This window comes from Myodes glareolus, chromosome 7 (assembly GCF_982192425.1).
Source record: "Myodes glareolus chromosome 7, mMyoGla1.1, whole genome shotgun sequence".
In the NCBI taxonomy this organism is placed as follows: Eukaryota; Metazoa; Chordata; class Mammalia; order Rodentia; family Cricetidae; genus Myodes; species Myodes glareolus.
In genome coordinates, this window is record NC_142032.1 from 93,746,878 (window position 1) to 93,774,806 (window position 27,929).

At 43.1% G+C, this 27,929-nt stretch overlaps 1 protein-coding gene and 1 non-coding gene across 11 annotated transcripts; both read left to right on the plus strand.

Annotated features, from left to right (window-relative positions):
- Positions 1 to 27,886, plus strand: Rnf141 (ring finger protein 141). 10 transcript variants are annotated; one of them, XM_048460531.3, is made up of 6 exons: positions 1 to 110; positions 6,712 to 6,901; positions 10,556 to 10,664; positions 17,258 to 17,439; positions 21,217 to 21,324; positions 24,731 to 27,886. In XM_048460531.3, exons 2-6 carry the CDS (start codon positions 6,759 to 6,761, stop codon positions 24,879 to 24,881), a joined length of 693 nt encoding a protein of 230 aa, XP_048316488.3. In that variant the 5' UTR covers positions 1 to 110; positions 6,712 to 6,758; the 3' UTR covers positions 24,882 to 27,886. The 10 variants fall into 10 exon arrangements, with proteins under 10 accessions (XP_048316488.3, XP_085549026.2, XP_085549022.2 ...); XM_085692900.2 differs by lacking the exon at positions 6,712 to 6,901 and adding an exon at positions 12,132 to 12,179 and having other exon boundaries at positions 42 to 110; XM_048460532.3 differs by lacking the exon at positions 1 to 110 and adding an exon at positions 266 to 406.
- LOC125417230 (U6 spliceosomal RNA) lies at positions 8,610 to 8,716 on the plus strand. The gene has a single exon (XR_007237081.1). It is a non-coding gene; the product is annotated as a U6 spliceosomal RNA (small nuclear RNA).
- Positions 27,887 to 27,929: the final 43 nt, after the last annotated feature.

Sequence of the window (27,929 nt, forward strand, 5' to 3'; positions counted from 1 at the left end):
TCACTGAGGTGCGACCGGGACGGCCGACGCTGCGCTGCCGCCTAGCGGGTTTAGCTAAGCAGCGAACGAGGCGGCGTCGCTGGCGCTGGGAGAGCAATGCCTTGAACGGGGTGAGCCTTGCAGCGCCGCCCCCTCGCCGTGTCCCTTCGCAGCCGCTCCACCGTCCTGGAGCGGGAGTGGAGGCCCGCGCAGCACGAGGTTGCGATGCCGGGCTTCGGGGAGCTAGGCCGTGCTGGTCAGGGCCTCGGCTGCGGGGCCTGGGGCACCGGCTTCTAGGGCGGGTGGACGCGCTGCTTCCGCCTTCGAGGTGGGCGGTGGTGCTGAGGAGAGGTTTCCGACCAGCTCTGACAGTTTTGAATCTTGGCGCTGGAGCAATAAGCAGTTTAACTGTTGGTTAGCAGAGCAGGTGCGCCGAGGAGGGGCCGAGGGGCGGCGGCCGAGGCGGGAGGGTGGCCACAGGGCAGGGCTCCTAGGGGGAAGCCTGGGCCTGGAGCGGCGGCCAACCCACCTTCTAAACCCGCCCAGGCTATCCACTTGGGCCTTTGCTTGTCAAAATAATTGCTACCTTGAGAACCGACACTGATGAAAAAGTTTCCTTGCTAATCATAATTGTAGGGTAAGTCGCCTTCTGTGTGCAGTTTCATTCCAGAATGTCGGTTTACTGTTGTACTTCTCCAGCCTATTAAGTAAATGGCAGTGTGCCTGCATATTCTGACCCAGCCCCATGTCTTGATGCCCAGTACCTCATTTCCTTCTGGATATATGTAGCTACAGTAACACTCCCAGTTGCTTTTAATCCTATGTCTCGAACTAAGTTGGTCATTTCCACTCCTCCCCTGCCCGTTGTTGCTATAGAATAAAGTTCATCCTTCAGAATTAGCATGGTCTCTCCACCCCCCCCCCACACCTTAATGCTATCTGGTTTTAGTTTCTGTTTGTTTTCCTCCTTAATATGATTGTGTTTTTCAAAAAGGTTTTGTCATTTGACACAAGGGAACAGTATATATAAGGAAAATATATACAGTATTTGATCTTGTTTGGTTCTTTGAATACATCTAAATTCTCTAATTAGAGGAAGTTGATTTCTCTTCCTAAACAGGCAGAAAAGTTGCAAAGAGAATTCATACAAATCTAGTATATTTTAAAAAATAAGTATATATTAGAACTCCAGCAGTTGATCAGTACTCTGTTTGTAGATTTCCAGTGTTTGTGAAAAGAGTTCTTTAGTTTCATTTTCTCCTCCTTAAGACCTTGGCCCCAGAACAGGAATTCTAGATTCATGGTGACTGACCAGCCTAATCATTGAACTGTTATATCTGTGTTAATTTCAATAGCTGGTACTTCTTCTAAATTTAAAGTTTGTGTAAGCAGTGAATAATAAGGTAGATAGTGTCCTTCATGACCCAGTTGTAGAACTTAGTATTTATTACTAAGATTGTAACAGATTTCAAAGGTGCCATTAATACCTCAATCCTTGTCAACTGATCATCGTCTGTGTGTGTGTGTGTGTTTGGAGGGGGGGGTTCAAGTGGGCTCTAGAAGTCAACCTTGGGTCTGGTCAGACTGCACCTGCTGGCTAGCAAGTCCCAGTGCTCTGCTTTTCACATGACGTCAGGGCTAGAACTCCGGTTGGTCCTCAGCCTCCAGCTGACCTCTCTAACCCTCACCTACTCATCTTGCATGTTGATTGTCTCAGTTTCCCACTAATCCATTTCTGGATAGGTTTGTGGTTTACATTTTCAGAGTCTCTGTGTGTGAGCATTACTGGTGATGCCGTTGTTACAATCTTAGAAGGAACACTGAACTACAGCGGCTCATGTGCCACCCACTGAAGAATGTGGCATTTTTGGAATCCTTGCTGTTCCCGTGACTTCCAGAATAACAGCTTTTATTTAGAACCCCCCCCCAGCTGCTTTCAGGAAGCACATCTCTTTTTTTCTAGAAGGGGCCATGCTAAAAGTGGCTCTGTGATTTGAGAGCCCACCTCCTAGCTCTTAGAGGAGTCCAGACCACAGACTTGTCTTTTACTGAATTTTATTGCCAGTGTTTTACCAGCAAATTGTGTCTGCAAGCAGCATTACTGTTCTGTGGTTTCAAGGGAGATATTTTGTGTTGTTTCCCAATAGATAGATAGATAGTTAGATAGATAGATAGATATCAATGATAAGTTTTTACAGCTTTACATTTTCCATAAATATATTTTAACTTGTGCTCCATGTTATTGTGGATGCACGACTAAGCTAATAATAGCATGCTAGATGAGTGATAAAAACGCACTGTGTTGACTAGAGAAATAATATACACTTGTCTGGTTTTCAAAAGCGAGAGCACAGGTAAGTATCCTGTGAACTCATAGAGGAGGTGTGTAATTGGCTGGTGGCTGAAGGGTGACATCAGCAGATGGATTTTGTGGATAATAATGTCAGTGGCTCCATATTACACATAAATAATTGTCATATTTTTTACACTAGTGATGAAATTTGTTAATATTGGTTAAATGAAGGCCCTTCCTCCTATCTAGTGTGAACACCCTGGTTCCATGCCCTCAGGTAGGTGTGGGGTCACTGATTCAGTTTCCTGGATTCTAAGTGCCATTACAGGAAAACAATATGCTGCCTCACACTGTAACCCTTGACATTCAAAGTTAGGGTACCAATGAGACAACGGGTATTTGCCACTCAAAGTTAGGGTACCAGTGAGACAATGCAACATTGTCTAATTCAAAAACCAGCAAAGACTTCTTTGCAGATGGGGTTTTGATGAACAGTGTAGGATACCAAAATATGACACTTAAGCATAAAAAGTTTTTTAAAGTACCAGATAAAAGATCCTACTCTTCCTCCTCAAGTAGGGGGACGAAGCAATCATGTTTTTACCAGGGGAAATTGCCCTAACCCCGGCTCCTTTGTCTGGGCATCTTTTCACAGTTGTCTAGTAAGTGTCTGTGCTTTGGGTCCTATTTATGGTCCTATTTTTCTTGTGAAGATTTCCCCATACATGTAAAAAAACAAAACAAAACTGTATATAGTTTTCTCCTGTTTGTTTTAGTTAATCTTGGGAACAGCGGGAGACCCTGAGAGGTACAGGAGGGGACAGTCGCCTCCTCTACAAATGTTGCTCCAGTTGTCATCACTTCCATTAAGTCTCGATTTTAGAAGTTTGGTTTTCTCTCTTAGGTGATGGAGATGGAATTGGAAGCACCAAGCTGGCTGGTGAGAGTCTGTGAGGCTCGGACAGTAGAGCTTGAGGAAAGTTAAGCTTCATTTTGAGAGCAAAATGTTAGGTTAGAGCAGTGGTTCTTAACCTTCCTAATGCTGTGTGCCTTTAATGCAGTTCCTCATGTTGTGGTGACCCCCAACCATAGAATTATTTTTGTTGCTACTTTATAACTTTAATTTTACTATTATTATGAATCATAATGTAAATATCTGTGTTTTCTGGTGGTCTTTGGGGTCACAACTCACAGATTGAGAACCACTGGGTTATAGGTTAGCACCTCCATTTTTCACCTGGAAAATTCCCTGCGTAACTCATTAGATGAACTTCCAATCTTTAAACATTTTCATATTATGCATTGAGAAGTTCACGTCTGTTGCAGTAGCCCTTTCCATCGCTGTGGTGGTAGGGCATTCTTTCATAAGTCTGACCTTACCCTCTTACTTATTGGCCAATCTGCTCTTTGTAAGCAAGTAAAACAATCTCACTTCTCTTCCGTGTAATAGCTCCTCAGTTATTTGAGCAGGCTGTTGTGCCGCACAGATCATTACATAGCTGTGCACAGCCACAGTCATGTAAAACAGTCTGCTTCTAAACCCATGACTCTTGGATGTGGTCTAATGCACTGGTACTTTTAAAGGGTGTGGCTGCCTTGAGCTGAATGGAAGCCTCCTGTGTGGTCAGCCCATTGTGTAATACAGTAGAGCGGGAGGCTCCTTGCTGTAGACATCACTTCTAGTAGGAGTTTAGGGTTGTTTTGATGTCTTTGCTTAACCTGTTGTACTGCTATTTTTGATTGACAGCTTCAGGACTCCTATTTTTATGCTCTCTAAAGCACATCTTACCTAGGTGCTTTTGTGCAGTCACTTTTCAGAATGCTTCCCAGGATTAACTTCTAGCTGTATTTAGACTTAGCAAGTCACTGAGACTTACTCAGTAATATGGTTCTTTCATTCTCGTCTTGGTCAGCCAGATTGGGCAATTATCTGAAAAAATCTTAAACACCCGTCTTGATTTTGTTTTGGTGTCACCTTCAGGAGAAGGATCTCTGGTCACACCAGTGTGTTTATTTCCCTCAAAGACATCGTGATCTACCTGTCTCATATACTCTTGGAAACTTCTGCCCAACTCTCTTGCAAACCCAGACTATCTTTCTGGACTCAAGTGTTTGCCCAGGATTTCTTTTCCAACTCAAAACACCCTCCTGGGCTTTTAAGGCACTCTGTATTTATTTGGTGTGGTGTTTCTCATTTTGTAAATATGCTCACTTGTGTGACTTTGCCCCACCCCAGCTGTGTCGGATGCCCTGTGGTGCCGAGAGCTGTCTTTTAGTTTGCTCACCATCCTGTCCCCAGGCCATAAACAATGCAAACAGTACTTGTTAAACATACTTTTTATTTTTTTCACAGCATTTCTCTGTGTAGCCCTGGCAGTCCTGGAACTTGATTCATTGACCAGGCTGGCCTTGAACCCAGAGATCTGTCTGTTGCTGCCTCCAGAATACTGGGATTAAAGGCGTGCACCATCACAGAGCAGTTAAACATAATTTTTAGAAAGACCATGTATGGCACTGGTTTCCAGCTGGTCTGTAGCCATTTGCTTATGATGTTTCTACACATTTGAAATAGAACATGAAAAGTAAAGATAGCATGTGATTAAATATCTATCTGCAGCATCAGGGTGAAGTCACTGCCTTTCTCGGCAGGGACTTACTCTAATGCCATACCCTACTTTTCATGTTATTGTTCTTTTACATTTTTCTTAGGTTTGGGGCATTTGGGAATTTTTGTTTTGAAACTGTTCTTGCTTAGGATAAAATAGAGTTCAACACTGTTGTGTTTTGGGTTGTCACTAGTCTGTGCTGCCCAGAAACCACTAAGGTGAATTCCCTGGACACCTTTTCTAAGCTGGGAATTTTAATGATTCCACTTTGGATATAGTTTGCGATCTGTTATTCTTGAACACATTTAAAATGTATTTTTTTTGCCTTCAGAGATTATGTTTAGTAATCCAGGTTTCCCTTCTTTTTTACTGTTCCCCTAGTATGGTATTAATTGCTACCACATAGGTTTCGATCCAAAATAGTAATGGGGGAATTTATTTTTTAGTATAATTGTACTTTTACTATATTTAAAGTAACTTTAAAAAAATATATAGTACATTAAATTTTAACACTGAAAGTGATACATGCTTATGGTTATATACTTTAGTTTGAAGTCACATTTTTTAAACATTTATTATTTGTCTTGTGAGTATACGTACGTGTGTCTAGGGGAGCACATGCTACCGTGCATGTATGGAAGTCAGAGGACAGCTTTCAAGAGTTGTTTCTTTCCATCCTGGAATTCCTGGGGATAGAACTCTGGTTGTCAAGCTTGGCAACAAGTTCAGATGCCCACACGCCACCTTGCCAGCCCTAAAGTCACATGTTTTCTACTTAAAACTATAATGTCACTTTTAAATTACACGATAAAGCAAGCTTTCTGATGAAATTCTTTTCTATGTAATTGTTACCACTTCTCTTGCTTTATGTGGTAAGGACATTAATTTGAGTAAAAGCAAAAGATTTTTTAAATGGTAAATGAAATGGACTTTCTTGAGGTGGGAGTTCAAAGTTCACATCTACCTCATACCATAGATTTAACCATTTCCTTATCCATGGAATGGGGATATAAAGAATGCATTACCCTGTAGGTGTTGTGAGTAGTGAATGATGTCATCTGTGGAAAGCGTTTAGTTTGGAGCTGACGTGTGTGTGTGTGTGTGTGAGAGAGAGAGAGAGAGAGAGAGAGAGAGAGAGAGAGAGAAAGAGAGAGTGTGTGTGGGGGGGGCTTTGTTTTTGATAGAGACCCATCACTCTTCTAATATCATAAGTGAATCATTTAGCTTTATGATTCTGAAAACTTAACATAAATCTTTACTTTAAAAACTGTGGTTAAATAAATTGCGTCTCAGATTCATTTGAGTTGACGGAATCCCTCTAAAGGTGCTTGTAGTTTTTCTTTGCTTTTTGAAGGATGAGTGTGCTAGATAGTTTTATGTCAACTTGACACAAGCTAAAGTCATCTGAGAAGGGGGAATCTTCAGTTGAGAAATTTCTTTCATAAGATGGGGCTGTAGGCAAACCTGTAGGTCATCTTCTTAATTGGTGATCACTGGGGGAGTGGCCACCGTTAGGCTGGTGGTCCTGGGTTCTGTAGGGAAGCAGGCTGAAGAGGCTACAAGGAGCAAGCTAGTAAGCAGCGCTCTTCGTGGCCTCCACATCACCTGCCTCCAGGTTCCTGCCTTGGGTTCCTGTCCTGGCTTCCTTTGGTGATGAACAGTGATGTGGAGGTGCAAACCGAATAAACCCCTTCCTCCCCAAGTTGCTCTGGTCATGCATGGTCTTTCATCACAGCAGCAGTTACCGTAACTAGGACAATGAGATTATTGGTATTTTTTATGTTGGTATCTTTTATAATTATGTACAAATAACTTTTGCATTGTATTTAACAGAAATGATGTGAAGCAAAACTCTGAATTCTGAAAGACACTATTTCACCATGGGACAGCAAATTTCGGATCAGACGCAATTGGTTATTAACAAGTTACCAGAAAAAGTAGCAAAGCACGTCACCTTGGTTCGGGAAAGCGGCTCCTTAACTTATGAAGAATTTCTGGGGAGAGTAGCCGAGCTCAACGATGTGTAAGGCTTGCTCATCTCCATCCTGTTTCCCTCGTGTGTGACCCGTTTGTCATGGCTGTACAGAAGGTGACCGTATGCGCTGGTGAATGAATTCTCTTAACATAAGTTAGAAAGTGCTACGTTGACTGCCTGCCCTAAGCAGACTTTAATGTAGCTATTTTAACATACGGAAAGGAACCGAGGGATGGGAGGAACTTAGATGAAGTTAGAACACAGACAACGGGTATGGCGTAGCAGTGCTAGGTTTAGGTTGTCCTGCATCTCAGCAGCTGTGTACTGAGAGCTGTGGCTGACTCTGCTGTGGAAGACTTAAAGGGCGCACAAACAGAAGAGAATTTGCCTTCGGTCCCCGAGGAAAAGTCGGACAGTCAGAAGCATCAGCCATGTATCTCTGTGTGGGCCGCCTGTTTGTTCACTGAAGTACAGTCTGCCTTACACTCTGGACTGAGTTCCTAAGATGGTGTAAATTTCTCACCTTGAACTTAGGCTTTATAGATTTCAGTTTTTGTGCTGATCTATGTAGAAGCTTTTTAAAATACAAAGGGTTCTTTGCCCTCTAATGGCCTCAGACACCAATGCTTTCTCAGTACTGATGGATGGGTGATACTTTTTTTCCCTCTTAAACCTTCCTCTGGTAGCACCTTATACTTTTCTTTTCTGTGTCAACCCTTTGTCTCTTTGAGAGTTTATTTAAAACTTGCCTAAGATACTTTAAGTGATATATTTAAAAAATAATTTTATTTTGTATATATAAGTTTTTGCCTGCATGTATGTTTGTGGACCACATGCATGTCTGGGTGCATGTAAAAGCCAGAAGAGGGCACCAGATCTACCGAGACTGGAGTTACATAACATTGTGGACTGCCATTAGGTGCTGGAAATTGAACCCAGGTCACCTGTAAGAGTAATCGGTGCTCTTAACCACTGGCCCATCTTTCCAGCTCCCCTAAGTGACATCTTAAAGGTACTCTCTAGTCTCTTCAGTCTAACCAGTGTTCACTGAACACATGATATGCACAGTGTACTGCACCAAGGGTTTGAAAATTTTAACTGATTATCCATTTTAATTGACTACTCAAAAATTGACGACACTTCCAGCTGTCTGTGAATCAGAAGTTCCTTCCGTTATCCTACATTGCTTCTCATTCAAGCGCCTCAAGCCCAGGACCACTATATGCAAATTTATAGTAGTACAGCCACTATTAATAGCTTGTGCTAATACGTATGCTCCTGTTCCAGAGGCTTTTATGACAATCGTGTTGGATAAGTGTTGGTGTACAAGAAAGTTCCACAATAGCCCAGAATGAAGTATAACAAAGGCTGATTTATCTGGGGATAAACTCAGAGAGAGAAGTGATCCACAGTCCTCTGTGTGCGCTGGGAACTGGAACTGAATCCAGCAGCCAAGAGGCCCGTGCATTTATAGTACATGAGACCATGCCCAGAGTGGGCCGGTATCTTAAAGGCTATTGGCTGAAGGAATTCCCATAGCAGATAAAGGACATACTGACAATATGAAACATAGGATCCTACTTTCTTTATGAATATAGTGCCTATTTTCAGTAAGTTATGAAGTCTAAAGGACAGTCCTAAGGTTTTTATTAGGAGTTGTTTTCTTTTAAGAACACTGGATTTTATTAATTAAAAAAAGAAAAAATAGCTCATTTTTGAGATCATATTTATATAAATAAGTAAAATAGGACTGAGTGTGCTCGCTTCGGCAGCACATATACTAAAATTGGAATGATACAGAGAAGATTAGCGTGGCCCCTGCACAAGGATGACACGCAAATTCATAAAGTGTTCCATAGTATATAAAAAAAATAGGACTGAGAATTCTGTAGTTTCAAAAGAATAGTGTACCTTATTCTTATTTCAACTTTTAAAAATATTACATTTATTTATGGGGGCAGTACCCAGGTAGAGGTCAGAGGACAACTTGAGGAATCTGCCTCTCCTAACTTGTAGGTCCCAGGGATTGAACACAGGTGGCCAGGCTTGGGAACAAGTGCCTTTGCCAAACACTAAGCCATCTCTCCATTGTTCCATTCATAACTTTTGCCATCCTTTAGTACTTTATATATGTAAACTCAGACTGTTTGATGAAATTTTGCTTGTTTACCTAAAGTTTTTAGAAGAAGAAGGAAAAAACCTCTGTCCTGTGACATCACCTGCAAGCTAAATTATTGGCAACAGTAGAAATATATTCCTTTTGTTTACTTGGGACAGGATACCTGAGTGAATTTGAGGGGTTTTATCTTGTTTATTTTTGATGTGTTACAATTTTTGTTTTGTTTTAACAGTGTTGAAAATTAAGCCTAAGCATTTACTGCTGCCTGTGCACTGAGCAATGCCAGCAGTGTGGTTTAAACCCATTTCCATGAGCTAGAATTGGGCATTTCATGAGTAGTGCTCCCTGCTTGCTGTCTGCCAACCCTAAAGTCAAACACAGAGGTGTGGCTTGGTTTCTGGGAAGCAACTGGAAACTGGCTGGCTTCCTGGAGACAGGTTGCTTGGCTTAGCTGGAAGGCATTTAATTGTGTGCAGCTCTGCTGCTGGTGTTCAGAGAAAAGTCAGCAGTGGGAAAGGAAGCTGTTTTTAGGGCTTCAGATCCATTTTAGTTGGTGTTGATAGCAAGATTCTGACTGTTGTGTTGTCTTTATGCTAGTGTGGCTCTTGTAGTTCTTCTTGAGGAAAGGGAGTAGAGCTGTATTTAATATCACAAACTGTTTGCTTTACTTGGCTGAACCCAAAATTAGTATACTTTAAAAGCTTTCAAAAAAGTATGTTAATGTGGTTATGTAAACAGGATTCAACCAAGAGCAAGGTATTCCTCAAAATTACGTCTATTTGGTCAGTGTTTGTGTAAGTTAAACCAACAGGCTTTTACTTAAAGTGCCAGGTTTCTTAGGCTGTGTTTCTTAGGCTGTGTTCCTTAGGCTGTGTTTCTTAGGCTGTGTTTCTTAGGCTGTGTTCCTTAGGCTGTGTTTCTTAGGCTGTGTTCCTTAGGCTGTGTTTCTTAGGCTGTGTTTCTTAGGCTGTGTTTCTTAGGCTGTGTTCCTTAGGCTGTGCTCCTTAGGCTGTGTTCCTTAGGCTGTGTTCCTTAGGCTGTGTTTCTTAGGCTGTGTTTCTTAGGCTGTGTTCCTTAGGCTGTGTTTCTTAGGCTGTGTTCCTTAGGCTGTGCTCCTTAGGCTGTGTTCCTTAGGCTGTGTTCCTTAGGCTGTGTTTCTTAGGCTGTGTTTCTTAGGCTGTGCTCCTTAGGCTGTGCTCCTTAGGCTGTGCTCCTTAGGCTGTGCTCCTGCATGTTTTCTCATGCAGCACAAGCCTGGCTCTAAGCTCTCCTTGGGTTCCTGATCCTCCTGTCTGCCATCTTCCAGGCTAGTGTCACCATGCCCAGCCTTAGACCAATTTTTTCTAAACATCCTTTTTAGACACTCAAAGACAATTGAAATGCAGATATGGAGACAAGTATTCCACAGAACTTTTGGCTTTAAAAACTTTGGAAACTAAGTGCGTGTTCAGAACGTTTCTGTCCCTGTGCTGCAGGAGTCAGCTTTTTACATCACTTCTGCCTTTTTCTCCCTTGTTGGAAAGTGTTTCTTGAGTTTGGTTTTACTTTTCATAAAATTAACAAATGTGCTTGCCTTTTTCCAGAACTGCTAAGGTGGCTGCTGGCCAGGAAAAACATCTTCTCTTTGAGGTACAACCTGGGTCTGATTCCTCTGCCTTTTGGAAAGTGGTTGTACGTGTGGTCTGTACAAAGGTAAGACTGGTAGAGTCTTCTGTTCAGAGTCATGCTGTGTGGGTGGTTAGAGGCACAGTAATAATGTAATAGACTGTAAATAAGTGTTTTTGCTTTTGTAGTCTTATAAAACATAGGGTGTGTATGTGTGTATGTGTGTGTGTGTGTGTGTACGTATGCATGTGCATGTGTGCATGTGTGTGCCTATGTAAGCCTGTGTATGCGTGTGTACATCATGGTTGAGGCCAGACACCGACATGAGGCATCTGCCTCTATCATTCTTCACCTTGTGTTTTGAGACAGGGTCTGAACCTGACACTCACTCACTGTTTCGGCTAGACTGGCAGGCCAGGAACCCCACCCCATGCCAGGATCTGCTCATCTCTGCTCCCCTAATGCTGGGCTTACGTGCACACCTTTGTACCCAGATTTTATTTTGTACCAGTGGGTGCTGAGTGTCTGAGCTTAGATTTTCATGCCTGTGTGATTGACACTTTACCGAACCACTTTTTTTTTTTTTTTAGTAAATTTTATTAAATTATAAAAGTTTCCATTTCCGCCCCCCCTCCCAACACCCTCCCACTCCCCCCACTCCCCCCCTCCTTCCCCTCCGTCCCCCAGGGCAGTCAGGGTTTCCTGCCCTGTGGGAAGCTCCAGCTCCCTCCCCCTCCCTCCAAGTCCAGGAAGGCGAGCGTCCAAACAGACTGGATCCCCAAAATTCAGCATATGCAGAGGAAACAGGTCCCAGTGTCATAGTCAATGGCTTTTCAGAAAGACCCCGGGCCAGCCACAGTCAGAGAATCCAGCCAAATTCCGAGAATCTGGCTAGATCACGTCCTCGTTCAGTCCCAGTCCGACTGGCCCTGGTAAATTCTCATCAGATCCGTTCCCTTGTATCAGTGGGTGATAGCATCCCTCGCAGTACTGATTTCATCTTTCATACCGAACCACTTTTTTGGCCCCCAAAGCATCATGTGATACTGTTCTTGCGTCAGGCTGACTGTCTGACTCTCACTGTTGTCAACTGCCGAGTCAGAGATTTTATAGTTGGTGGAAGTGGTGGTAAGCTTACCTTTGCCCTCCATCTGTCTTTTGAGACTTAGCGAGCTGTAGAACCCTCCGAGGACACCATAATTAGCTCTGAGATGATACCTTAAAAATTAGTTACCTTAGGAAATTCCTTCTTTTGGGAACATTGGGCTACATTCACCTGAAAACAATATCCACCAGAGAGGCCATGGAGATTTTGAGTTATGGAGTGGACTTTTGTCAGGAACGTACTATTTTGTAATTGGGTTTTTATATTTTAGATAACTGCTAAAAATATCTTGGCAGCTGTTGCAGAGTATTGGAAAGCTTCCTGCTCCCAGTGAGTTAATTAAAATAACAATTCTTAGTCCCAGGCCTTTGAGAGGAAGTGAATTTTATTAGCTCTCCTTCAGTCTCAACCCCTCCTCTCAAAGGTAAGATATAAACCTTAATTCACAGCTGTGGATGCCCTGAAGTCCATTCCTGACCAGTCAGACTCTCCCCCAGGTGAGTCACTTGACTGTCTGAAACATATTATATAAATGGTAACACTCTGTTTATGGACATGGATAGAGTCTAATATTGTTAAACAAATCTTGAAGGACAAAGGACAGTCTTAAGAGAGTTATCTCAGAAGATGATTTTTTTTAAGAACACTGGATTTTACTCATTAAAAAAGGGAAAACAACTTTTTATGATATGAGTATATGTATATATATAACACACTAGAACAAATGGTATAATACACTGCAGGTAAATGCTAGTGAGTCCCAGGACAGAGACCGTCGTGATAGCCTGTTCCTTCCACAGTGAGTTGTCAGGTTTACCTCTGCTTACTTCCAGTTTCTTCAAGCAGAAATGTGAGCAACACACTAGGACCTAAGTTCAGGCAAATGCCATGTCCTTGAGGAAATGAAACTGTTTATAGTTCAGGCCCCATCCCTTCTGAGCAAGAATGCCATAGACTGCTGACTCCACACTTCCAGAATCCTCCAGGCTCCAGTTTACGCTGCTGTGAAATGATTTGTGAAGCGCAGTTCTCAGCTCACGGCCTTGCTGAACACTACAGGCCTCACCTACAGACTCTGCCCTGCTCTTGTCTGTGGTGTTCATGGGCTGCCATGGGACTCCACACTTCTCTTCTGCTTTATTCACTATTCCCTTTTGCATTCTGCATGCCGCCAGTGTTAGTGAATTGAAAGTGTTACTTTTACAACTCACACCCTCTGATAGTAAGTTCCCTCGACTAGAATGTCTTTTCCTTCTGTCACTTTAATGGTCATCAGCTATGAGTCACAGAATACTTGCTTTAAACTAGTTTAAACAAAAGCCTTTTATCTTTTCCTTGCATCAGCAAATCCTAGTGCACTGGCTCCAGAGCTGGTTACAGGCCCAGCAGATCTCATAACCCACTGGTCACTATTCAGTCATACCTTCTACACACACACACACACACACACACACACACACACACACACACACACGGTGGTGGTAATTGGTTTAGATCAGACTAACCAGTATTGGTTCCTAAGACATTTCAAGGAGTAGAAAATGCCAGAATAAAAGCTGATGTCCCGGCAACTAAAGTGGAAACAATGTCTGGACAGTCAGCGGCTATTGTCACTCTTGCATGTTGAAACTTGATGTTTCCAACGGTCCATCTCAGATACCATCTCATCCATAGTCTCCCTTTACAGGAATTCTCTCACCTCTTTTAAATTCCAGTAGCTCTCAATTTCTACTTTACAGCTAACATTCAACATTAAGAATAGTGTAGTCAGGCTGGGGAGATGGCTCAGTGGTTAAGAGCACTGGCTGCTCCTCCAAAGACCTCGGTTCAATTCCCAGCACCCACATGGCAGCTCACAACTGTCTGTAACTCCAATTCCAGGGGATCTGGCACCCTCATACAGACATGCATGCAGGCAAAAATATCAATGCAGATGAAATAAAAATAAATTTAAAAGAAAAATAGTCTGTTCAGTCCCTGGCTTCCCTGTGGCTCCTTGGGCAGGACTGTCCTTGCGACTGTGTTCTGCCTGAAATACTGTGCTTTGTATTCATCAACTGGGCTTGCGGCAGATGACCAAACCCTGCTGAAGTCCCTCCTTTGTGTGGCCAGGGCTGAGGCTCACTCTCCATCCTCATTTCATAAAGCACTTAGTTCAGGGAGGAGACCTCTATAACCTGTAGAACTATCAGAGTATGAATGTATCAGTCTTCTAATCCTTGGGTTTTCTGTTGCTCCTTTTGATACAGAGTTAATGATTGATATTATTATTAGATTCTTGGCCCCAGCAGCTTTCACTACATTACTATATAGTTAAGTTTAAGTTACTGTATTCTATTGAAATTCTCTCTCTCTCTCTCTCTCTCTCTCTCTCTCATCTTTTCATCTTTCCTTCCTTCCTTCCTTTTTTCCTTCCTTCCTTTGTTCTTTTTTCTTTTCTTGTTTTGTTTGTTTTCTTTTTGAAATAGGGATTTTCTGTGTAATAGCCCTGGCTGTCCTGGAACTTTGTAGACCAGGCTGGCCTCAAACTCACAGAGATCCACCTGCCTCAGCCTTCCAAGTGCTGGGATTAAAGGCATGCACCAACACACCCAGCAAAATTCTTTTTTGAAATAAGATTCTAAGTAGAAAAATAAAAGACAGCCAGGCAGTGGTATAACATACCTTTAATCCCAGCACTCAGGAAACAGAGGCAGGCAGATCTCTTGAGTTCGAGGCCAGACTTGTCTACAGAGTGAGTTCTAGGACAGCCAGGACTACACAGAGGAACACAATCTTGTAAAAAAAAAATTTAAAAAGTATTAAAAACAAAGGCCTTTAGCACCTTCATTTCTATTTTTTTCTCTTGATGGTAGATTTATTCAAAGAATTTTTATTTGCATTTCTTTGCAAAGGATCTTGGGAAGCCAGTATATGGATTAGAAAGAGTTAAGTCTAGTGTGGATAAAAGATTATAGAGGCTGAAAACGTTGTGGATTTTTATTTATTTATTTTATTTTAATTTTAAAAATTTGGGGGGAGAAAAAAATTTAAAAAAATAAAAATAAATAAAAAATTGGGGGGAAGTTAACAGTCTCAGAATTGTAGTCTCAGTTATTCCGCCTCACTGCCCCAAGTGCTGAATGTACAAGGTTACTCACGACATTTGCCTGAGAACTTCATATTCATGATTCTTAAACAATTATAAACATTTATATTTTAACCTTCAAATTTATGGTAAGACCACTCTTATATGTCTATGCATCATTCTGATTATCCTCAAATAACATTTAATTCATTCTTAAATTATGTTTAGATGGAATGTTTTATGTGTATGACATTAGAAAAGTTATTAGATTATTTGAAAATTATGTTCTGAGGGGACCGTAGAGACGGCTCAGCGGTTAGGAGCACTTGTTGATCTTGCAGAGGTCTTGCATTCACTTCCCAGCACCCACATGGTGGCTTACAACCCTCTATAACTCTAGTTCCTGGGAATCTGATGACCTCTTCTGATCTCCTCAGGCACCAGGCACACGTGTGGTGCTCATAAATACTTGCAGGCAAAACACTGATACAGATAGAAAAAATTAAATATATAAAACCCTCAAATTTATGGACTGAAGTGGCTATTAAGAAAACTTCAAAAGAAGACTGAGGAGAAAGTGTTTAGTCAACAAAACCCATGCCATGCTATCATGAAGACTTGAGTTCAATTCCCAGAACCCACCGTTTAGAAAAAAAAAAAAAAAAAAAAGAGCCCGGCATAGCATGCATAGTGGTATAGCCCAGCACTGGGGATGCCGACACAGGAGGATTGCTAGGGCTTCCTGGCCAGCCAGCTTAGCCCAGTTAATAAATTCAAAGCCAACATAGGACCCTGTGTCAAAAAACATATGAAAGGTGTCCTGAGGAGCAAACAATGCCCAAGGTTGACCTCTGCCCTTCACTCATATGCCACACGTAGAGTCACCTACTTGTGTGTCCACACAGGTCTTCATGAAGTGCGTGGCTTAGATCTCTGTGCTTAGACGACCTCGCAGTTGTCCTTTGCTTGTCTGCTTTGGTGCTCCCGACCACCCATGACAGTCAGGCTCTCACTGTGCCTCTCCACCTTCAGTTATTAGTGGGGCCATCACTGCTCACCAGGAGTATTCCAGGCACCTCCTAAGCGGTCCCAGCTTCTGTTCAGTGTCCCTCTGTGTGTTCTGAGCCCAGTAGCCTTTCCTCATCACATTTGAAGTGTAAAGTAGATCATGTTATGTCTTGGCTCAGAGCGCTCCATGGCTTCCTGTGTGCTTAGAATAACAAAGTCACTGAGGAGATCAGCAAAGCTGTATGTTCTGTCTCTGCTTCACCTAACATTAGCTTTCCTCACCTTTCCCTCTGTCTCACCCACTTGCGGCTCCTTGCTGGAGTCCTTGTGCTTCTGACCAGGCGCACCTCTGTCAGACCCTTTGCAGACCGACTGGTGTGGCTGTAGCATTTCACCTCAGGGAGCCATGTGCAAAGCGCCCAGTACCTCTTCCTGTAAAGGGACATTTAACAACAAGAAGAGGTACTGGACCTCTGGTTGGCCAACCCTTCAAAACTGTTACATCCTCATCTTGCTGAGTTACTGTAATATATGCCCTACTCTGATTTTCTGAAGTCTTATAAAAGTGTCCTCTGTCTCAAGTGTCTTGTACCAGATTGTCAGTAGAGATACAATCTGCAGAGGAACTGTCTCCAGGCCACTGGTTCCACTTCACAGGAAATTAAATTTTGTAAAATCTCAAAATTCACTAGTATTTGTTGTTTAATGTAGCATTCTGGCTTTAGTTTAAAAGTACAGAGTCCCCAAATAATTCAAGGACAGCGCTGAAGAACTAGCTCAGGTGGTAGAGGGCACCGTGCAAGCACGAGGGCCTCAGTTTGAGTTCAAGAACCCATGTTTAAAAAAAAGCCAAGTATAGTACCGCATACTTGTCATCTCAGCATGGGGGAGGCAGATGGATCCTCGAGGCCTCCTGGTGTGTGAGCCTAGTGGAGTCAGCAAGTTCCAGACCGACTGAGAGAAGTTCAGGCAGAGCCTGTAGCCAGGGTCCTGCCCACGGTTAACCGCTAGCCTCTGTAGTGCCCTGCACATCCCATTCACACAAATCATCCTCCTCCTCTTAGTGGTAGCAGAATAGCGTACATAAGTCTGTAATTAAAAGCTGTTAGCTTTTACTTAGCACTCAGGAAATGGAGGCTGGAGGGTCTCCAGTTCTAGGCCAGCCTGGGTGACATTGCAAGTTCCTATCTCAAAAAAGAATTAATTAAAACAGCAAAGTGAAAACATTTTAATAACAATCTAAAACTCATTTCTCAACTCTGGGAAGGTCGCCTGATGTTATCAACTCCAGACAGGATGCCTGATTATCTTGGCAAGGTTATTTTGAATGTCAGATGGGAAAATTTAGTAAGTTCTCTGATGAGCTCCACACTGAAGAGAATGTGAATATTCTTTAATCAGAGTCTTATTTTCCTAGGTGTATTACACACCATAAATTTGTTTCCTAGGATATTTGACTGAATTGTGTGTCTGTTTCCCCCTTCCCTGTTCTGTTTCTAGATTAACAAAAGCAGTGGTATTGTGGAAGCTTCGCGGATCATGAATTTATACCAGTTTATTCAGCTTTATAAAGACATCACAAGTCAAGCTGCTGGAGTGTTGGCGCAGAGCTCCACCTCTGAAGAGCCCGATGGGAGCCTGTCCTCTGTAACGTCTTGTCAGGCTAGTCTGTGGATGGGCAGGTGTGTGTGCACCGTGGAGCACGGCCACAGTGACTAGGTTCTCCCTAGCGCTCTGTGACACCCGCAGTCCCGATGCCTCCGCCTGTGTTACCGCCCGGATCAGTTTTAGGTTTATCCTGTCCTTCCATTCTGTCCCAGATTAAGGGGGCTCACAGCTCACTCTCCAGGAACCCACTCTGTCACTTACATTTATAACATTGATGACTGATGTCTCCCCTTTAATGAGTTTTTAGACAGTCAAAGCCATTCATAAAATTAAGTCCAAGAATTTGACAGAATTGTTTTCAGAAATTATCGAATTGGAAGTTAAGTTTTTAAATGCTGTCTTCAGGCCGTGGCAGTCCACTCAGGACAGAACAGGCAGTTGTGTGCCTGTTGACGCTGCATTAGTCTGGAGCTGGCCGCCCGTCGCGGTGCTCCTTTACTCAGGCCGCAGATATTACTGTTCTGTCTGAGCTTTCCTTCGTCCATGCTTTTGGTGTTGCAAGCTTCCACCTGCTGCTGCTTGGCATGACATATTTAAATTTGTAAATGCGTACTGGAAAAGACTTCTGCTTTTCCAGGCATGTTGATATCCTTACTGGGACACTGGAGATGTCCTTAACATTAAGAATGTGTTCGGCGTGAGTACCTCTTTATTCCTTTATTGACACTTGCAATTTTGCTTCATTCTGAGTGTTTGGGAAGCTGAAAATGGCTTTTGCGTCTGTGGCTACACAGCAGCAATTGAAAAGCAAGTGGCATTTCTCTGCCTGTTGGGGCCGTCTTCAGGAAGGTGCTGAAGTGTTGCTCTTAGAGACTAGGAGAGCAGTGCCAGTTGGTTAGGTAAGCCAGTACTTGGCTTCATGTGTTGTGGGCTTCTAGTGGTGCCCTGGTCCCCAGCTTATAGAGAAGAACTTTGCAAGTGGTAGGTGAGCCTGGGGGCCTTCTGCAGTCCTGTGTATTGTCACATGTATAGTTCTACTAGTGACTGCTGTTTGTTGAGCCTTGTAGTCCCCAGGAGTACAGCTGGTCCTGTGAGGACGCGGGTTTAGGGGAGTATTGTGGGGCTAGATACTGATTGGCATAGCCGACTCCCATTTAGTGCATGGCAACTCAGCGGTTTGGAGGAGGAGCTCTGAGGTGCTCCAGTGCCACTGATCCTAGGCGACTGCTCTGTCTGTGCTCTGCAGTGTCCAGATCGCCGTATTTCACCACATGGAAACCAGCGTGCACTCCGTTACATTGCCACCAGCCCCAGAGCTGTGTGAGACCACCTCAGGGAGGCATTCAGAGAGCTCGAACTCCTGTGAAGGTTTTCGCCTTGCCTTCTATCCTCAGTGTATCAGTCGCCTTGCCTTCTATCCTCAGTGTATCAGTCGCCTTGCCTTCTGTCCTCAGTGTATCAGTCGCCTTGCCTTCTATCCTCAGTGTATCAGTCGCCTTGCCTTCTGTCCTCAGTGTATCAGTCGCCTTGCCTTCTATCCTCAGTGTATCAGTCGCCTTGCCTTCTATCCTCAGTGTATCAGTCTGGCCCTCTGGAGGCAGCACAGCAGAGGCCCTAGAACCAGTTTGCCTATGTTCAAACCTGAAATCCTCTCTTTCCTCAGTTTCCTCGTCTTTTGTAAGAGGTTGAGAGCAATGGCATGTGCCCCAGAGGACTGTGTTAATAGATGGACACAGAATGGTGCCCGGCACGTAACGGTGTGTGTAGGTTACCATCTGTCACCATCATTATTAAATTATAGAGTGCCCTGCTTGAGTGCAGTGACCATGCATGGCCTCTGGAATTCCACCAGACAAGTCTGATCTCTTCTGTCCTTCAAATGTTGAAAACTAATCACATTCCCACTGAGCTTGATCTCCAGAATAAGTGTCTCCAGCCTTTGTGTCCTGGGTTCTTCCTGCACTGGTGTCCTGTGTTCTTCGTCTGTCAGTGTGCCTCTCAGGTTCTGTGGTAGGGAGCTGCACTCTTCCAGCTCCGAGGGGTCAGGGAGAACAAGGTTCCTTCCTCCTGCTCACTGTGCTAAGAGGAAGGTGGTAGAGAGTGGGCATAGAGCAGCTTCTGCTGGCAATGTCTTCATTTTCTCTGGGTACATTCAGTTGCTATTCTCTGTGATGGCCTGCTCCTGATTCTGAAGCTTCCCTGTCAGAACGCCCTGTCACACTGTGGAGTCTGCAGTGCTCTCAGCTGCTGAGACCTGCAGGTGATTGGATGTTAGGCAGAAATGTTAAGCCCTCTGAATCTGGTGTGGATCTGAAAAGGCGCCTAATGGTCAGTGTGCATGAGCTGATGGATATATGTGTATAAATGTTCACATGTGTATTTGCACGTGCATATATGTGCGCATACACAGATGTATGCATGAATGCACATATCAATCCACATGCTTGTAGGTTTCCACTCATTTCACCATTTTGGTTCAGTGAGCACTCTTTTCTCCATGGCTGAAGCAAACAATGTGTTACCTCACCCTAGTGATATGTCTGTTGTAATGCCCCTTAAAGCAGGCCCTAGCTGTCCCTCAATTGTGCTGTGAGATCAAGTTCCTACTTCATTTCCTCTCTCTAGACTGCCTCTTGCTCTCCACTCTCAGCTAATTTTCCTGAAATCCTGAATCAGCAGGAATTTGTGTTCCCTTGATTAGATGCTGATTCTAGTTTTCCTCTTAGAGCAAGTTCAGATTTGTATTTTGACATTCAAGAATCAGATTGTCTTTGCTATATTATCAGTCTTTTCTCTCAGTTTAACTCCTGAGCATCATGTGGCCTTGTACACACACACACACACACACACACACACACACACACGTTTCATGTGTTTCATGCCTTCATGGCTTACTTTATGCTCTAGAATGGTCTCTATCAGTGTTCTATGATTTCTCTCTCTCGTTTCCAAAAATACTTACTTGGCACATACTATGCATGCTGCACATTTGATATTTGTTTACATTATGTTCAAATCAGCAAGTTCTAAGTGTTACTGCCATGCTTACATGCTGTACTATAAATTCAGCAGGGATGGAACTGTATCAGACCGGCTCCTCCCTTAGGAAAAATCACAGAGAATAAAACATTTACAATCACTTTAAGAAAGTTTGTATTCAGAAAGCTAAACTATAGGGTGACTAATCATGGGACAGCAGTGTGCAATTTCTAAATGATTTAATTGAGGTAAGATTTGGTTTTGAGAACAGGAGGTGGATATTTTAGGCTGAGCTACTGGAGTTGGTGTTGAGCAAACTCCGCATGCAAAGGAGTGCGGTTTCTGTGGCGCTGGCTCCTTCCTGGGAGCTTCCTGAGCTGGGGCTGCTGTGCTCCAGCCCCTTTGTGTTCCTTATGGCATCTGATACTGACCACTACACTGTCCCTTCGCTCTGATACTGTCAGTGCCCCTGTAAGGCCCTGTTGATGAGGCAGCATATGTCTGTTATGGCAAATGAATGATATACTGATTCATTTCCTGAATGTAAATTCAGTATGTCTAAGATGGACTGAGTTATTTCAGAAAGACCTGAATATGCAGTTTTTGTTCAGATTTTGTTTTCTTTAAACTGCATAGAATTTGTCTTTTTATCAAGTCTTTCGAGTTTCTTAAAGAAACTTAACCTTGGTATTTCTTCCCTGTTGTATTTGCTGTCCCCAAAAGATGTGAATTGTGGTCTGGTTTTCGCTTTGCACATAAGTCATGCTGTACTTTATACTGTGGTATTTACTGATGCTTTTTAAGACAGTGGAACAAAGTAGGAAGTGTGTGGACAGAGACTGTCATTGTTGTAGCTCAGTTTTCACACTCAGGGTGAAGCAGCTGACGGATGAGGAGGAGTGTTGTATCTGCATGGACGGGCGAGCTGACCTCATCCTGCCCTGTGCTCACAGCTTCTGTCAGAAGTGCATTGATAAATGGTAAGTTAGCCGCTCCCCTTGGAGTAGCGGAGGTCAGCTGGGCTGTGGGTAAACAACTGGGAATGCAGTGCTTCAGTACTGACCACGGGAGTTTCACTCTGCACTACTCTGAGTTTTATGGTGTGCCCATAGTTTAAATATTTTTATACCTAATGCTTATGAAGTGTGGAGCTGTCACTTTGTTGATTTTTTTTTTTTTTTTGCTTTTGCTTTGTTTTGTTTTTATTTTTCAAGACAAGGTCTTTCTATATAACCCTGGCTGTTCTGGAATATATCCTGTAGACCAGGCTGGCCTCAAACTCGGAGATCTGTGTGCCTCTTCCTCCCGAGTGCTGGAATTAAAGGCGTGTGCCACCACTGCCCAGCCAGACACTGTAAGCATCTTGATGCCTGATCTGAATCTAGAATCAAACACTTTCCCCTTTTCAGCATCCACCCACTACATAATTCACTATAATTCACCATATGTGTGTAGAGGAACAAATCCTCAGCTGTGTGATCTGGAGGGATGTTTGGTCAACTAATTAGGGTCATTTGCTTACAAGATAATGGAGCATTTAGAAAAATTTATAATTGATATGCAATAAGCTATATATGTATCTGAAGTATAATCTCATATGCTTTAATTTGTGTGCATACTAATGAAATCTGTCAGAACAAGATGAAGAGCAATCCATTACACCCCAGAATTACCTATAGTCTGATTCTTAAGCAGCTATTAAATGCTTTCAGTTGCTAAAATTACTTTAGATTTGCTAGACTTTTAGAGTGACACCATACAGGGTATTCTCTCTGTTGTCGAGGTTCTTCATTCTGTGTAATCTTTAGATTTAGCCATGGTGGAGGTGCAAATAAGTGCCAAATAAAAGCTCCTGTATTTGTTTGTGGACAGGTATGTTTTATGGACATGTATTTTGACTTCTTTTTCTACCTCAAGTGGTCAGATCATATATAACAGATGTTTCTCAAGAAATTGCCAACTCAGTCCCAAAGCAGTCACTACTTAAAAAAAAAATTGTTGTTGTTTTTTGAAACAAGATCTTGTAGTATTTAGCCCAGGTATGCCTCAGTTGGAACTTGCCTCAGCTTTCTAACTCTGGAATTATAGATGTGCACTCTCCAGTACCACGTAGGAGTTCCACTGTCTTCCCCACTGATGTGACACAGTCCTTCAGAGTGTCCAAGAGTCAGAAGGGTCCAGTCTGGCTGTGGGAACACGGCCTGTGCCTCTGAGGCCTTTGCATTCACCTCTCGAATTCCAGCCTCCTGGCATCTGCTCGGATGCTCACACTGATGTGCTCTGTTGTTCAGTGATGGGCCTGCTGTCTCTTGGCCCTGCCCCTGTGTGGCTGCCTGCTGTACAGGGCTCTAGCTGCCTTGCCTTAGCTGTTTCTTCAATAGCCTGCCAGGCCTCCGAGGTCCCCTACTTCTTTTTATGAGTCCTGGAAACCCACAGGACATCTGGCTTACAATCACAGGCTCACTTTGCTTCTCACCTCTTGGGAGTCACATCCTTGTCTGTGTCCAGTGTTTTACATGAGACCTCACCTGACACCATTCTTCCGGACGTTGTGTCTTGTGTATTTAGCTGTTTTAAGTGGGAAGATGTCTGAGGGTTTCTATTGCCATGAAAAGACACCATGACAACAGCAACTCTTATAAAGGACACACATTTAATTGGGGTGGCTTGTATTTTCAGAGGTTTAGTCCATTATCATCATGGTGAAACATGGCGATGTGCAGGCAGACACAGTGGCTACATATTGATCACAAGGCAAGGAAGTGGACTGAGATACTGGATGTGGCTTGAGCATATATGAAACCTCAAACCCCACCCCCACAAGACACACACACTTCCTCCAACAAAGCCACACCCACTTCAACAAAGCCACACTCCCTAATTGTGAGACTTCCTTTGGGGGCAATTTTCTTTGAAACCATCACAGAAAATAAATCAAGTTTCTGCTAGCCAGAAGCAGAAATTGATTGTTTTTAAATTGTGATGTTTTATTTATAGAAAACCACACATAATTATCTTGTAAACCATCTCCAGGGAGCCCCAAATCAACCAAATAGTGTATGCCAACTCCATACATTTTTTTTGGAATAAGTTTCTCAGCTTTTGTACAAAAACAAAAGAACAGCTGATGAGCTGGTTATTTGACCCTAGGTTTCACTGTGAGAAGGGAGACTCTCTTTCCTTTCATAATATATTTCTAGCTTAAATATGGTATTTAAGTTCCCAAAGTAGTATTTGATTAGGGCAATCCCATTGTAAAACATAATCTTAAGTAATCAAGTGTGTACTCTGTATCAGAAAATTATCCTGTATGTAAGTGTCAACTCTTGTTTTAAACCTCAGATGCTCCATCTTTGTACAATTTTCCAAATTTTTCTTGGTTTTGAACCAAAGGATATTTTATCAGAACTTTAATTGTAATTAACTTGTCAAAAGTCTTTTATTTTTCTGCATGTGGTGGCACACACCTTTAATCCCAGCACTTGAGGAGGCAGGGGCAGACAGATCTCTGTGAGTTCAAGGCCAACCAGTCTATATAGCAAGGTCTGTGCCAGCCAAAGCTGCATAGAGACCCCTATCTTTAAAAAAATGACCTTTATTACTCAGTATAATAATTAGTAATAATCTTTGCTGCTACCATATGCCTACCACTAACCAAACATAAGTCCCAAGGCACAATGGCTTCCGCTTAAATAAAAATAAATATTTACACTTTGATCAACTCTCCCACTGGTAAGAGGTAGCTTTCTCTTAATAAGGAATTTGTCTTATAAGGGAAAACTTAGTTGGATGCAGGAATAAGAATTAAAGACCCTGGCCTGTGGTAGCAAACAAAATGGTGTGTGTGTGGGGAGAACACTGTGTGTCTTTTTACTGGAGATTAGATACATTATGGCGTCTTCATACAGTACATGCTCTTTGCAAAGTAAATTCAGGTCCAGGTGTGTTGGTGTGTGCTGCAGTCCCAGCGCTGCGCAAGTGCACACAAGAGGACGGCAAGCTCTGGGCTAGTCTGGGGGCTGGAGAGCGAGACTCTCTCAAAGGGGAGAGCAGAAAGACTAAACAGCATCTGCTGGTGCCGAATGGTTTCTGAGATGTGGGTAGTAGCACAAGGTCAGTGAGACACACAAGCGTCCGTTTCCTATCAGCCTGAGGTTTTAATCCATCCCTAGTAAAATAAGTAGACAACACAACTGGTTGGCCCTAAGGAAGAGAATTAAAGGTTGGCATGAAGAGAAATGTTAACTCTTTTTTGTGTACTTTTATGGTATTTGCTTTTTTTTTTTTTTTAAGCCATCTACTTTTCAAGCAGACCTGTTTTTTTTTTTAAAAAAAAAAAAAAGAAAGAAAGAAAACAATCTTGTTTTGCTTGGACTTCCCTGACAGGAGTGATCGGCACAGGAACTGCCCCATTTGTCGCCTACAGATGACTGGAGCGAATGAATCGTGGGTGGTGTCAGATGCACCCACTGAAGATGACATGGCCAACTATATTCTTAACATGGCTGACGAGGCTGGCCAGCCCCACAGGCCGTGACTGAGGAAGACTCTTGTTATTGTGAGCTGCAATACACTCTGGTCATAGAGGAGGAGTGGAGGGATGTGTGGCGCACACAGGAAGATCAGTTTTTCCACCCTCTTATTTTTGCTATTCTGATAATATGTCCCGTTCCTAAATAAACTCCCTTCCCATGTCTTCCATGTAGGGTGGGCTACACTTTGCTACTGTTTGGCCATATTCCCCACTGTCCACCTGTCCTTTGTTGCTCTTGAACCCTTTGCTACAGATAGCAGCCATACTTGACACTACTGCTTTTCAGGGAGGGGTGTTCTGCATCTTCTTAGCTAGGTTTAAAATGTAGGCTATTGAAAGTTGTGGCCATCTGAGCTAAACTATTGGAACTGATGTCTCAGTGGGGTTGCTACCGCTGGGACCTGAGGTGCACTCCGCCCCCTTGTGGTTCATCCTGGATCCTTCAATACTATGGCCCAGTTGCTTCTTGGCGTTACTGTAACTTCAGCATGGGTTCTGGCGCTACTCGATCACTGCGGTGCTGCAGCGCTCAGAGAAGGGCTCTGAGCTTGGGACTTGGTCTTGCAATGGACTCGACTGGAAGAATTTTCACGGCTTTTCTCCGGACCTGGAGAGGGGTCCACTGGATTACCCATAATGGCCCTGTAGCTTGGCTTTCCGAAGGAATCTCTTTCGTGCAGATACACTTTTATCTTTCCGGGTCACTCTGAGTCATCAAATCTGAGCTGGAGTCTTTGTTTTAAGTAAAGGCACCTTTCAGAGGCTTCGGTTTCCTCAAATCTCCTGGATATTTAAAAAAAAAAAAAAGGAAGATGAGATGAAGCTTTTCACCATGCATTAGTAAACCCCAGAAATCCAGAGAACGACTGGCTTCTTCCCGTTCCTCTGCACTCCTTCGAGAGTCTGAAAAGAGTATGGTGATAGGAGTGCAGTGCGCGGCCGATTGCAGCCATGGCTTATGGAGTAAGATTGTTAGCAGTTCAGCCTGTAACAGAACTAGTGCATGAAGTTGTCACCTTTAAGAGATCTTAGCATTCCATAGACATTTTCTCACTGACTAATTGAGATGTGCCTGTTTTTCTAAGTACAAGGGTGCACAATTGAAGTTGCTGCTTATTGATTTTTAATTAAGATCTTAATGAGAATACAAATAAATCCCTTTCAAAGAAAAAGATCTGACTTGATTCTGCCCCCCAGTACTGCAGACTTCGGTTGTCACTGACTGTCCCGACAGGACAGTGAAGCCCTCCGATGTGTGAGCGAGCGCAGTGCTGTCCTCTCTCCTAGCTTAGCTGTGTGTGTGATGGTTTCCCAGCCTGAGACGGCTTTACTCTGCTGTAGAAACTGACTGTATTTGTGGTTTTCAAACCTTAGCAGTGAAACTTCTCTCAAGTAAATTTTTAGTCTAAATGCACTGAGTGTATGCACAAGTTACCCCCATTATATAGAAGCTACGTTTTATTAATATAGGTGTCCTTTTCTAAACTCAGTACAGTGTGGTCACCATTAAGTCACAGTGAGTGATGATACAGTTTCATTAGAGTTTAATGAGTAACAAATGTGTGTGATGAAAGCCTTTGTTTTGCAAAAGCTACTACTAATAGTATTTCAGGGCTGCGGTGTGGTTCAGTTGGTAGAGTGCTTGCCTAGCATGCATGGAGCCCTGGGTTCCATCCCAGCACTGCATAGAGAAACACACAGTCCTGGTGGTGTATTCCTGTAACCCCAGCACTTGGGAGGAGGAAGCAGGAAGATCAGAAGTTCAAGGACATCCTCAACTGCATAGAGAGTTCAGGGACATCCTGGGCTACATTGGGACCCTGTTTCAAAAAATGTGTGGGTGGTGAGGTTGGAGAAATGGCCCATTAGTTAAGAGAAATTGCTGTTCTTACAGAGGTCCTGAGTTCAATTCCCAGCACCTACACTGGTGGAGTCACGAGCAGCCTATAACTCCAGCTCCAGGGGACCCATACCTCTTCTGACCCACCCCCACACCCCAGAAGTAAATCTTTAAAGCATTTTAAAATTCATATTTTCAGATTATTCAACCTCCTCTGTTGATTCTCAATGGAACATATTTTTAAAACCTTGGGATAAGTGACCCTCTGAGAGATTTTCCAGTCCTAAAAATTGAAATTGTCCTTTTGGACTAGACTTGCTGGGTTTAGTTCAAATTGCCTAATTGAAAATGTTTCTGAAAATGAATAACATAGCGTTATGGCTTTGGGGTCTTTTCAGCAATAGCCAAAACCCTTTTCCTTGAGAATCCTTCACTTTTGAAGGATTAAACAGTGAGTTTAGAGACTTGATATTGCCCACAGCCCTTTCCTTGCAGTGTGAGCTCCAAGATACAGACTGATCCACTGTGCGGTGCCAGTGTCTCGGCTTGCCTCACCGTGTGGACAGCAGAACGCTGTGCTCATTCCGTTTCTCTTCAGATGGGTGGCAGGTGGGGCCTGCTGTAGAGTCATCATAAAAGTGGTAAATACACACTTTCCTACTCTGTACAGCTTTGTCTTAAAATGAGGGGTACTTAAATGCATTTACCATAGTAAGGAACCGTGTGCCTTCCGAGGTGTGTGAACTGCGTCCTGCTGTGGGGAATTTTTGTAATTTGGACCATTCGTGCTATGCTCGCTCAGTAACCGTGGATGCCGTAGACACTGGGTTTCAGAAAATGAGTTTGTGTACTGATGTAAAGGCCGAGGGCAGCAGAACCTGTTTCCTTCTTAAGAGAAACTGATACAATGTGCAATAAGGAAACTCTGCAGGTGGACGTTAGCAAATGAAAGACTTTTGCTTATGTAATTTCAAATTCTTATATACTAAATATCTATATTTATTAGAAGACTTTTATATTGTGCTCTGGGAATTGTGTTTGTGTGCTATGTTTTGAGATGATTTCCTTGTATTAATATATATCTGGGTAATAAGGCTGCTTGGAAACCTTTTGGTTCCCTGATTTTTAACACTGGGAAGTTGGGTTCATTAAAAGATAGTTCAAATAATTTGCAAGTGTTGGGAGTTTCCTTGCTTTGGGGGTGTCTCTGA